We start from the raw sequence: 13,820 nt of genomic DNA on the forward strand, positions 1-13,820 counted from the left end.
AGTTGATCTCATTGTATCAAAATTGTTCTTTAAAGATTGTACTTTCCCAGTCTGTGACCCACCTCCAAGTCAGAGGTATTTGTTTTTTTTTAAATGTGTCCGACGCATTAGATATTGTCTGTAAGTGATATTTCATGGGGCCTCTTTGAAAACATTGTGCCTTGCCAAGCACATAACTGCAGGCTCTTTAGACATTGAAAAAAAACAAGTGAGACCAGCTCAATTTCATGGTAAGTGCATCTGACGATATCTAGACATTTCTTTCAAGTGTGTTCTCCACAGCTGACTGATATCTTCAGGGAGAAAGGTGTCACACGGAATAATTGGCTTTCTAATATCTGAGCACACCCTTATATGCCCAAGGTAAAGCGCCGGTGATGTTCTACAGTTGCGACTTTCTGTCCAATGTAACAATTGTGGAGTGTTGTCAAACCACTGTGATGTAGGACAGATACTCATGCTCAGGAATCATTTTGTCATTCTGAGCACTCAAGAAACCAACCCGTACATACAAAAATTTCTGAGCTCATTTCAACACCAGCTTAATGAATATTAGAATTAAACTTGAGAATCAAAAAAATAAATAAATTGAGCCGTACTCTGAGAAATTATTCACAAACAAATAAACCATCAGATTAACAGATATTTATTTCCCTCTGACAGTTATGCAGCCCAACCGTATTATTCAGATCTACAGTACTATGCGCCACTATCCAAACACAGCTCAACATATGAACCCATTTATGTTCATTTAACTCTGACTGGTGCTATGAAATGGTCTAGTGGCTGTTTGCTTGGGCAAGTAACCAAAGAGTTTTGTGGTTTCCAAACCCACATGGAATTTATCCATCGCACCCAAGAGAATGACATGTAACCTGAATTGCCTTGGTAAAGCCCCAACCTCAAGAATGGAAATGAAAAGACATTCATATCTGCAGCTGACTGTGAAACACATAAATAATGGTGAGAACTCCAGAGCAGGACTGGATCCATCGCAGCTCGCTTTGGCTAGAGAGCAACAAGAGGAATTACAGTTTGGCTTCTGGCCACTGGCCTATTTGTGCAGGCCAGACACCCCATTCACCTCATGCCATGTCTGGCCCTTTTTACACAGCCGCTCACATGACTATAGATTGTGTCATTTCATCCTATAGAAGGGTCAGAAAGTTATAGCTTATATAAATGGTTGATAAAAAAGTTTATGCCTTCTTGCACACACTGTATAAATGTGCATTTACTGTTTTGTTTTTGTCATTGTTTTTTTCTTTGGAAGAGTAACAATTACCTATTTGTGTTGTCTGAAGAGAAAGACGTGACACCTGTGTGGACACTTACTGATTTTCTTGAAAGCATAAAATGTAATAGAAATCTCTGCAGGCCAAAAAGCAGCAGGGCACACTTGCAGTTATCAGTCAAGTGTGGGCCATTCTTAGTTATCAACCACCCTTGGACACATGACAAATTAGCATTTTGTTGAATCAGCTGGCTTTAAAACAACATGTCACATTGATTTTTTTTTATTTTTTTTTTTATGATTGTATTTCTTTCATATCACTCCACTTTTCTGTCTCATTGTGATTGTGTGGTGCCTTTGTAAAGGGTTGAGTATCATTAAAAATGTAAAAAAAATCAGTTGCTGACTATGAATTGAGGGAGCAAACAGGTCTGTGTATATTGTATTCATTCGTGTGTTTTTTGTTTGTTTGTTTTTTATTGAAAGAACGGGTTGATCTTTTTTCTGTTTATCCATTTGCTATACCTGAACCTAAAAAAATCAAGCTAAATTCTTTTTTTTTTAATTAAAATCAAATAAATACATTCATTTTTCTGCTTTCAGTATTACTGTATTTTTCAGTATTATGAATTTAGAGAAATTCATATAAATGTAATTTTTAGCAAAAATTCAATTCAAACTTTGAATGTTGGCTTGACAAAACGTGTTTGAAAGTTTTGAAGAAAATTAAAAATGGCTTGAAGAATGAACATTTATAGTCCAGGTAGATAAAAACAGTTATTGGGAGTGGACAATTCATGCTTGATGATGGAAGTACAATGTTGTTTTCCACTTCTTGTTCCTCCATTCTGCCTATTATGATTTTAAGAGAAATTTCATGGCCTTAGACAACTTTTTAAAGCTGTAAGTTGTTCTCTCTCTGTTCAGAAAGGCTGCTCATTGGTCCCAGTGACCTAAAGGCTTGACTGTATGACCCAGTGGTCATCCCAACAGCCATCTGCCACCATGGCGCGAGGCTTACCTTGTCACGCAACTTCAAATCAATGTGAGCTTAGCCAAAGGAAACTATGTCACAATTTACACTCATTTATGAGAAAGACAGACATCCTTGTTCATTCGTTTCCCCCCATTAAATGACTTAAGAGATCCAGTGCAGACCTTGTGTTCTCCAGAAGAGGGCCTGCCTCAGACAGACATGCAGTCGGACAGACGGACTGGTAAGCCAGCAGGCCCAGGGCAGCTCCTTTTACCAAGACGGATTTGTTAACACTGTTTGGGTCGGTCTAGCCCTGGGCTGAAGTGACCTAATCTGTCATTAAACTCCTGTTACACTGAACGAGGCACAGCTCAGTGCCCCCTAAAGACTCTGCTGGAGGAAAGACGAGACACAATCTTCTGACTCTGTGAAGTAGGCCGTCATGAAAACAGCAGACACTAATAAATCCCAACATGGCATAGTTAGATGCCTATGCTGCATTGCAAAAACAAGTGTTTTATTTGTGATTCTTTTCTAGTAGAATTCAGTTATAGTACTTTGGACAAAAGACTCATCACACTGAACAGTTTTGTTTGATTTTTTAGGTCTTTCTGTCTGTTATGAATAGATTAGCAGCGAGTGTCCATCATGCTCGCAGATTGTGAAATGATTGGCATAGTTGCATCTGTTTGTTGTAGCAACATATCCTCTGATCTGACTTTATGTGCCCATCAACAGTATTTCCTTGTGCTTTCATCTACCACAACTTTGCAGGTTATCTCATTTGGTTAGGGACATCTGATGCTGTATCTCTTTTGTTTTGAGGAAGGTAAATGGTTGATAACAGATGACAATCTCTGTGTATCTCAATGTCTATGGATATCATGGTTTCACCATGTCTCATATATCGTTATCTCATATCGAATGTTCAGTCAGAAAAAAATTAACTTAAATATACTACTGCTATTCAGAAGTTTAGGGTCAGTAAAAATTGTTTAAAATATTTTTGAAAGAAGTCTCTTAAAGCCACCAAGGCTTTATTTATTTGATCAAAATACAGTTAAAACAGAACTATTGTGAAATAATATTTATTTTAACATTTTAAAATTTAATTTCTTTGATGACAAAGCTGAATTTTGCTGTCATAACTGTCATAACTCCAATCCTCAGTGTCACATGACTCTTCAGAAATCATTGTAATATGCTGATTTGCTGCTCAAAAAACATTTTTTATTATCAGTGTTAAAAACAGGTGCCCTGCTCAATATCAAAACTGTGATCTTTTTTTTCAGGATTCTTTGATGAATAGAAAAGTATAAAAGAACTGTAATGCATTGGAAATGGAAATATTTTGTAAATCTTATTTAATACTTCATTGCTGAATAAAAAAATCAAATAACGTCTTTTTAAAAATATTACTGACCACAAACTTTGGAAGTTTTTTTGTTTGTTTTTGTTTTTGTTTGTTGTATCACTGTGCATTAGTGAATTTTCTGTGGATACAAGATTGATATAATTGATATAATTTTGTTCGTTTATATGTATAGTGGTTCTCACAATTCCCATTGTTTCAAAGCAGCTTTACAGAAAATGCAGGTTTCAATGATGCAATGATGTCTCTGGTCCTTAATGAACAGAGAATTTAGCATTAAATCAGTGCCCCAGTGAGCATCCAGGTGAATATGCACATCCATAGGTGAATGTCCAGAAAAATACGTACAGGCCGGCAAATCTGTTTGTAGTTTGCGTAGCAGGTCGCATTTTGACCTTCAAGTACGTAGGTACGATTTGTCACTCTAAAAAGCTAGTGACACCTTTTAATTTGCATATATGATTGATATTTTTCTTCATAGCCAAGTTTTATCTTGAATAGCTTGATAATATGGTGGTGAGTAATGATGTACATGTTTAATGTGAAGAATGTAAAAGCGTTACCCTATTGTGGTACTGGCAACGCATTATTAAGGCAGTAAACAGCTTGTGATTGTAACAATTGCAATATAAGGATTATGTAAGTTCATCCATTGTTGGCGGTTTCTGCAATCAATTGAGGCTGGGTCTAAACTCAAGCTGGTGATGTCTCTAGTTACCTTGGGATGGGCATCATACAAAGATGCTGTTCAAATTTCAGAAAGATGATCATTTGCATTTAACATGACTGAAATAGTAGGTTATGAGATGCATTATGTGAAAGTTTGGCGAAAGAGATGTTTTTAATCTAGGTTAAACCTGAGTGAGTGTGTCTGATCCCTGAGCATTATCAGAAAGGCTGTTCCAGAGTTTTGGAGCCAAATGCAAAAAATCTGGACCTTCTTTTGTGAACTTTGATATCCTAGGCACTATCAATAGTCCAGACTTTTGTGACTTTAAATAGCGTGATGGATGTAGTGTGAAGCAAGATTGGTTACGTAAAAAGGATATCAAATGTTTTTTTCTACATTAAATGTGATTTTTATTACCACAAATGACTCCTGCAAAACTGAAAATGTCCTTACTATGATTTACACAGTCTTGTGTAAGAATTGAGGAGAAGCTGTATGATATTCCTTGACTTGATCAAATTTAACAGATGGTTCTGATCTGCTAGTGCAATAATGAAGTGCTGACATAAACGTATAATTAAGAAGGTTTTGACAGAGCACAAAGCTTTGACATATGATCCTTTTAATCAGCTGTTACTATCAGTTTTGTATATGCCAAGTACATATTAACTAAATCTACACTGTTTCCCTGCTGCACATGAACCTCATATTACAGCGCCTGGACACGAACATATTTCTGCTGTTCTTTGAAAAGTGTTTTGACCTAATAAGTAGATACCAAGCTTTCTACCCCAGGATTATTAGAGGATTTATTTAGAGAAAGGAAATATTATTTTTATAGTAAAATATCCTTCATGTTCTGTTTTAGGGTCTCAGAAACAGCAAGGCCATTTTAATAGTTTGAAAAACTATTCTATAAAAACTTTTTTCTTTTTTTTTTTTCTTTTTTGGTGTGGCTTTTCCTCATTTATGAGAAGTTTTGACATGATAACACACTTCAACCATCCTCTATAAAGGATTTTATATTTCATATGTTTGGGTTTTTATGACTTCTGATGTAAAACATGATTAAAACAAAATATAATCAATCTATAAAGTGTTTGTACTGGTGTAAAATTAACCCCAAACAAACAGAAATAACATCATAAGAATGGATACTGGTCATGTGTGCAAGTGCATGCATACTTTAAGCTACAACAGAGAATATGGTGTAATAATAGTAATATAGCCTTAATGGTATCTTCTTCCTGGGTTCTAGAGGAACCTGAAGAATTTGAAGGCAAAATGAAAGATTCATTTGAATAATAATCAAAAAAATCCTTTTTCCAGTAATTTGTTTTACTTTATTATTTTTTTTATTATTATTTTAAACAGTATTTCAGTTTGAATTTGAGTTATGACTATTTCCTTGTTGTTTTTTTTGTTTTGTTTTTGTCTTCACCAAGAATTTTCCAGAGACCTGCTGAATTCTCACCAAATCTGCACAATAATTTTATATAGGTATTTTTGGGAATACTAGCCAAAATTACCTTGATGCTATTTTTAGAGAGCGGTCATAATTAATTAATTATTTCTTTTCTTTTTTTTCTCCAGGTACAAAAGTACTTTGAATTGCAGCCACTGAACCGAGGGAAGCGATGGATTCTTGCAGGCACCACAACGAACAACATGGAGGCTGTGAGGGAGAGTTTCAGTCAACTCATCAGCCTTTTGGAAGAAAAGGAGGTGCTACCTAGCAGGATATGATTCAATCAAACTTCAAAGTGGAAAGTGGGTTTGAAGTGTTGCTTGCTAGAAGGAATTTTTTGGACTTCTCCTTCGTCGTTGTTTTATAACCCACTAGAGACATAGATGCAAACAGCCACATGTTTTGATGAGCTGACTGAAATATTTGTTACCCTCAGGTCAAGGGCCACACATTTGCTCATTTAGTAGCAGGTGAACCAAAGTCCATTAAAGAGATCGGATTTTTACCATTATTTGTAAAAGTAATAAGCTGTAAGCACTTACAAGTAATAAGTGTGGAATTAATGTAAATAATATATTGTACATACATATAATACAATGTATAAACCAGTCCATATTTCTTATTAATGAATGGCTAAAAATCTGAGCATTCATCTTAATGAAAAATACCTTATATATTGTATGTTTTTTTTTTTATATTATTATTGCAAGTGAAGTGACCCTTGCACTCATTATTTTTTCTTCCTTTCAGAGAATGTTAGAATGATTTCCTAGAAAAAATTAGTACAAGGTCCCTATTTCTCAGTTTACCATCCCATCATGTTCTTAATTTTGTTGTTTGAAAAGACGACACACCCATTTACTTGGCACTGGTTTGAGCTGGAATACAAACTCTATCAATCAGTGTCCGCAACAGCTGCATTTGACAAGTCCCTGTCCGCCAGGCTTAAGCCCTCCAACTATCTGTGGAGACTCCTCCCCGTCTGCCACCTAACTCGTTGCCCAGCCACACACTACGGCTCATTCCTCTCACAAATTTAGATTCCTGACTGCGCACCTCTCTGATGTATATTTTTCCTCCAGACTTGTTTCAGAGTATAGTTTTGGACTCACACATGGTGTGTTTCTGTGTATTTAACATGCATATTCTGTGTGTTAACCTAGTTGTGTACTGTATGTTTTGCCTGCCAGTTGCCACTTGATGTCTTTTTTTTTTTTTTTTTTTTTTTTGGTGGTGGTGGTGGTGGTGGTGGTGGTGGTGGTGGTTGGGGGCTCAATTTGATTTGAGTCCATATGCCAGTTAAATATATCACGTGATCCTTAGTATACCCTCAACCTACAATCCTCACGGCAACACTGTACTATAGGGTTAAATATATTAGCATTAGTTAACGTATAAGGTGTTATGAACTGCATATTAGATGGTTTTATAGTATGTATTAATCTATGTTAATGACAGTTTATACAGATGCTATTGTTAATTTTATATTTGTTCATAATTAATGAATGTTAATTTATACAACTTGATTTGTTAAAAATGTATTGTATGTTAAAATTAACTGCAAATATTAAATTATTTTATATCAAATTATTATAAACAAGCATTATATAAATTGTAATAAATTTATAATAATTAAATGCTGTAAACTCATTGTTCAATGTTAGTTTATTTTAGCTATGACATTCACGTTAACCTCATTTTAAAGTATCACCATCTTACATTTGAATCTGAGTGTTGTCTTCATTACTGTAAATATCAAATGATTTGGAATTATTTATTATTACTGACAAGAGCATTTAAGTGTAAAATACATCTGATATGCTGCTGGCTGTTTTTGAGGCAATTGCTTCTCAATGGTTTCCCATTCAGCCAGCAAAATCAAAGCAGCCCGGTAAAATGATCAAACTGTCCATCGTATCTTTGCTTCCCCATCTAATCTCTGTCTCGAACACAAATTTCATGCGCTCGTGGTCTGATGTAGATAAAAAAGGGAAGTTAACGTTTCTCAGACAGGGTTCCTGATCCAGCCAGGTTTATTTTTTTCTCTCTCTCTCTCTTTTCAAACTAGCCACGTTGCTTTAATACAATGTCTGTCACGCAGGTTGCCCCAGCGATTCTTTGATCTGCTCTTCCTCTGTCTGCGGCTGACGCTCCTCTCTAGTCTGCTGCTCTTGTCTAGCCGCTCTCAGAGAAAGCCCTTTGCCCCTTCTTTCTCGGGCACTCTGCTTCCCTTTGGTCACGCTAATGGAGCCCACCCTCAAAGCAGAAACGCTGCAGAAAACCAGTTTGGCCTGTTAGAATTGGCTTGTCTCTCCTCCGAAGAGGCCCACAGACTGATTGCATAAGACCTAAGGCCAAGAACTTATTAAATGCCCCATTCCTCTGCTTCGTGCGACACTATCTGAATGTCAATAATACAGTAATTAGATACACACCAGGACACCTTGCAGGTACTGAAACAAACACATCCCAGCTTTTTTGTTTTCGTTTTGTTTTGTTTTTGGCTTCAGTCTTGTTTTTTATGCCACCGAGCGCTCTTAAAACCCTCCCACATGGGATGTCTTTTATAATACCAGTCTTAAGTCTATTTGCATATCATTTTTCTCGCTTGGCTCAGTTTCACACTTGCTGTGTCTAGACAGAGATTATTTTTAGTTCCTTAGCAGGAATTCACCAGCAACTGACAAAGACTTGGAACAGAGCGTGGTGATCTTTGTTAGGATGACTTTTGAGAAGGAGGGGAAACGCTTTTGCTTGCTATCCTCTTAAAAGTCTTTTCCTGGTTGTGTTTGCTCAAAGGCGAGCTCGCCTCATCATTTAAGTCCTCTCAGTCTGAAATGGTAATGCGTGACTCGTCGAGAAACCTTTTTGTTTACAAGGAAAACAAAGCACGTTCGTTCGATGTTTTCTCAAACGGCGAATGTTTTGCTCTCCCTCAGTCCAAACAGCCGAGTAATCTCAAGCTTTCACAACCTGTTGAAGGGGCTTGCCCCTGTGGAAATGCAACAGATGTTCCCTTGACATCCATCTGGTCCTCGTGATCCAGTGCCGTGCCACGCTGTGAAGGGTTTTTCTTTTTTAACAGTTTCAGCTTGTCCCCAGTCAGGGGGCCGATCTCCCATGTCTTATGCATGACCGGGATACAGTGCTACTGGTGACTTTACTCAAAGCCCCGGGATTAAAAATAAACACAGTAGTCTCTCCCACCCTGAGTCGGTCTTGACAACAGAACTCGGAACAAAAGCCAGCTAGCTAGATCTTGTTTGTGTTCCCGTATTTGTGTTTTGAAGAGAGGAGGAAATTGACATACGGCCAGTGTTAATTTAAAGGTGTTTTCCTATGCATGTCAGGGTTCTCAGCATGGCACCACACACCTTCTCGCTAAAGCAAACAACATGTGTGAGCTTGCAGTGATATCAGCTGCAGTGGGAAACCCAGATAACAGCAAAATAATAAAGTATTAGTTCACACAAAAATGTAAATCATGTCACTTGCGATGGTCCAGTTTGTTCTAAATCCATAGGGCGTTATTTATTTATTATAATATTTTTATTTATTTGTGGAACACAAAGGGTGAAGTTTTTGGGCTACTTAACAAATAAAAATAATGCAATTCATACATGGAATGAAAACCCATCCACCATGTTATGTAGTGCAACTCCCCAAACTTGTATGAATTAAGAATTCATGATATTTATTAAAATAATATTTTACTTTGAATTGTTTTACACTCATTTCTTTCTTCTTTTTTTTTTGTACACATTTTCTAGGTGTAAAGAAAATATGTTGTTACCTTACCTTACCTTACCTGACTTGATGATTACATTGCATTTCTTGAAAATGGTATAAAAGTTTTTCAAAATCATATAAAAGAGTTATATGTTATAGTTTTTCCTTTATCATGGACACTTATTCAGTAAATGGCTTTCTTCCTCAGCTTTGAATCTTATTTCATCAGATTCTTAAAGTCATTTTCAAATCTTCAGATGACTTCAAATGCCTGGTCGTTGGTTATGAAGTAAGTGTAAATTCTGATCCTTCTATTGGCGTGTTTTGTTATAACCAATGCAGATTATTCTGAGTAGGAGTTTGAAAGATAACTTCACTTGCTTGCGTCACTGGAGTGTCTGTGAGCTGCTCTTTTGGGTTCGTTTGCAAGAGCCAATCTAATGACACAGACAAGAGGTTTGGTCACTTGGCTGAACAGTCTCCATTGAGCTTGTCATTCAAGCTTCTGTTTGTGCTTCTTTGGAGGATTTCTTTCTCCTCCGTCCTCCTCTCATCTCCTCTCTTCCCATCTTATTTTCTCTCTCATCTTTTGGCGCGATGATGGAGATGTGTGTCCCAGGTGGCCCACTCATCAAAACACAAGGGATCTGGCTCCTTATTTCAGACAAAAACATCACACTCTTTGTTGTCCAAAGGAAAAGATGTGGATGAGGATTTACCCAGGAGAATCTGCCCTCCCCATTGCCCACCAAAAGCCGTCTCCGCCCCCTGCTGTCAAAGAGAAATGTCAATCAAACGAGGGCATGAGGTCTGTTGAAAAGGTCATCGAGTGGTGGTCATTGCAGCCATTGTGTTCCTCTCATGAATGGAAAAGACAATCCAGGTTATCCAACTGACCTCACTTTGGACTAACTCCCCCTTCAGATATACTGAGAGGAAGATTTAGATGTCCAGACGCAGTGCCTGAATTGTTCATGTAACCGTTCGTTCAGTCCTAAAGAAGATGAGCATATAGTCATAATTTTATAAAGAGCAAGTCTTTGAGGTTTTTAGATATCTAGATATGGCACATTCCATGAATGCACATTATGTAATATATTAGATGGACCACCTTTCATCCGTATCTAACAATTAAAATAATTTACAATTTTATAATATTTCTAAAAATTGTGACACCCAATAAATAAGATTATTGGATCCTTTCTTCAGTTTGACAGGAAAGACAAATATTGTATTTATTTTTTATGTTTATGTTTACTGAAGAAAAATCACAAAATCACACACAATTGTCAATGTTTTTAAACTACATTGATATTTTAGTAACAGGCTTGCAAAAATGTAATACCCCATTGAAAAAAAAACCTAAATACAAAAAAAAAAAAAAAACTAAAGTTGGCAGTCAACCTTTTCTGAAAGTTGAGTACCTTCTTTCATCAACTATTTGATGCAAAATTTTCGGGTCTATTTTGTACCTTATTCATGGTAATATATTCACTACCAAACTTTTGAATGGTAGTGTAATTTTAGAAAATGTATCCTTTACAAAATTCAGTAAAAGCTTTCCTCTGTACACTCACTACAGACTTTTATTTACACACCAAGCAGTTTATTTATCTTCCTATAATGTGTGTTTAAGTAATTATTTCTCACTAATTACTTAATTGTTAAAGCCAAATGTCATCCCATATGGAAACATTTAACTTGGCATGAGACCTCCTGTGACATGGATTCCTCTGAAGAGACTGCAAATAATCCCCATTCAAAGAAGCACAGAATGTGATTCATACCATGGGACACTCAATTAATCGTTTTTGTCTTGTAAATATTTGATTACTCCATTTAAAACGGTCTATTTGATTTCTTCCAGGGCTGTGCTCCAAGTGCTGTAGGTGGATTATTTCATTTTGTCCAAACAGTTTACACCAGGCCACAGCTTCACTTACGACACTATGTGGGCAGCTTACAGCTCGAGAAATACACATGAAACATGAGGTTTAAAAGAAAGCAACTTCTTCGTCATCACAAACTAGTAAACACACAGTTTCCCAGGACGTGAGACACCTGGGCTTTACAAATTAAACTGAGACTATGACGACGATGTTCAGAGTACATTAGGTGTATAACAAGTCACGATTTTGCAGTGACGCCTCAGTGGACAGGAAGTGGACTTTCTCAAAACATGCAGGCTGAAGGATCCACAGCAGGTGTGAGGAGATTAAAAGTAGGATAAGAGACGAGAGGCAAAATACAGTGAAGCTTTGCTGTCGCTCTGAAGGCGAGTGAGGGGATAGATAATGAGAAAACGCTCAGGGTGACGGACAGAAAGTGGGTTTTAAGGGGGGAGAGGATTAGGGTTAAAAGTCACAAAGGTCACACAAGAAACCAGTTCACATCCACTCTACTGATGTCTAAAATACTTATTGAAGGCACGGGAAAAATACGTCTAATAGATGAACAGCAGAAACGTTTATTCCCATGTCTCAACAAAAGCGATTTCCTCATCTCTTGCTGAAATAGAAAGTTGGCTAAAAATTTTAAACTTTTAGCCCACTAATAGAAGAATTATTTCTATGGACTACTTGTTTGAACTAAAAAGTATAGACTATACCTTCCCACAGTTACTGATTACAGCATAAAATGTATCAGACTATGTTGAGTAATATCTTTAACACGAGGATACGGTTTTGTGGCAATTCTAGTTCGCTGTTTTTTTTTTTTTGTTTTTTTTTTTCTTTTTGGTTTTTTAAGGATTTACCCTGCAGCCAAAGGCTGCAGACTATTCTCTAGAGAATTGAGCTTCTCAGATCAGTAATCTGTCTGGGAATCCCTTCTCACCATAACCAAATGCAACTGGGTAACAATCTGTGCTTTAGTTTTTACATAAATATACCGTTCAAAAGTTTGGAGTCATTCATAAAATATATCCCAAATAAATGCTTTCTTTTCAACTTCATATTCATCAAAAATCCTGAAAAACACAAAACTTAGCATCACAACTGTTTTCAACACGGATAATAAAAATATGTGTTTCTTGAGCACCAAATCAGCATATTAGAATGATTTCTGAAGGATCATGTGACACTGAAGACTGGAGTAATGACGCTGAAAATTCAGCTTTGACATCACAGGAATATATTATATTTTAAAATATATTAAACTAGAAAACAGTTTTAAATTATAATAGTAATTTTAAATTGTAATATTTCACAATAATATAGTTGTATTTTTGATGAAATAATTGCTGTCTTGGATCCTATCAAAAAGGTTCTAAGAACTTTTTTGGCTCTTAATATTAGAGCTGTGGACATCCTATCAAATGTACCTTGTAGTTACTGTCTCACAGGTTGATGTCTATACAGACGTGGACAGACTGAGTTCTTCAGGCATGTCAGGCTGTTTCACATACACAAGATTAAGTAGCAAAAGTGACATCCAAGACCAATCGGGCCACCCAGGAGAACTGCAACCAGCGGAAAGGCTGTCAGAGCCCCCCTTTACACCATTAATCTTCAAGCTTCTCCTGTGCTGCCAGCTCGCATCTCCTTCAAACGGGACAGGAGAGAGCGAGAGAGGGAGGGAAACAGAGAAAAGTAAAGCCACTCTGTTTTTCTCCTTCTGCTTTCCCATAGATTAACTCTTTGAGAGACAATGTGCTGCTTATCACTCGACATAGGTTGGATTATGTTTATATATTATAAAAGTATACACAGTTTTGACATTTAGACATCCAAAAAAAGAAAAACATTGCAAGAAACAAACATCCAAATGCCATTAATATTTGCAGATAAGGTGACAATTAACATTCACATCATTTTACAACTCTAAGTTGGCATTTTGGCAACATCCTTGCGGATTTCATATTTCAAAATGGAAATAAACATGTTTATGTCCAAGACAGGATCGCCTCACTCACGCCTTCTCTGTGGTAAAGTGTAGATGAATGGGCCTCATTAAAGCAAAATGGAGATTCCGGCACTGAAGTGTGGGGATGGTCCTTGGACCTTTCAATTCTTTCAGTGATCAATAGGAACTTTCATCTCATCCTTAGAGAAGATTCCTGGTCCCTTTACAGGCGACACATATACAACCTAATGGCAATGAATGGTGAAATGCAAAAGTAAAAGAAGGATCCAGGAACTGATAAATAGCAGAAAATGAGTGTGTTATGCTGTGGCATGCCTGAAGTCCCAAGAGAGGGCTGTCTTGCTTCAGTCCAGTCCTGAGAACTGAGGAGGAAATCGACCCATCTGAAGAGAGCCTTTGAAGAGACCTGAACTCAAATTAAGGGACATGCCACGGATGCTTGCTTCTGTTTTTCTTCTCTAAGAGCCCTTTTTTTCTATTGTTGGGATATATGGGCTAGATATATGT

General features: G+C 36.8%; 1 protein-coding gene across 5 annotated transcripts in view; it reads left to right on the top strand.

Moving 5' to 3' along the window:
• arl15a (ADP-ribosylation factor-like 15a) overlaps window positions 1-6,373 on the top strand; it is a 212,349-nt gene extending 205,976 nt beyond the window's left edge. For 3 of the 5 annotated variants that reach the window (XM_048188208.1, XM_048188211.1, XM_048188207.1), the window contains one exon: window positions 5,846-6,373. In XM_048188208.1, the coding sequence (XP_048044165.1) occupies window positions 5,846-5,998 (153 nt within the window). In that variant the 3' untranslated portion in view covers window positions 5,999-6,373. The remainder of the gene's footprint in view (window positions 1-5,845) is intronic. The other 2 variants (XM_048188209.1, XM_048188212.1) reach the window with 1 other exon arrangement.
• Window positions 6,374-13,820: the final 7,447 nt, after the last annotated feature.

The sequence above is a fragment of the Megalobrama amblycephala genome, linkage group LG4, assembly GCF_018812025.1.
Source record: "Megalobrama amblycephala isolate DHTTF-2021 linkage group LG4, ASM1881202v1, whole genome shotgun sequence".
NCBI lineage: Eukaryota > Metazoa > Chordata > Actinopteri > Cypriniformes > Xenocyprididae > Megalobrama > Megalobrama amblycephala.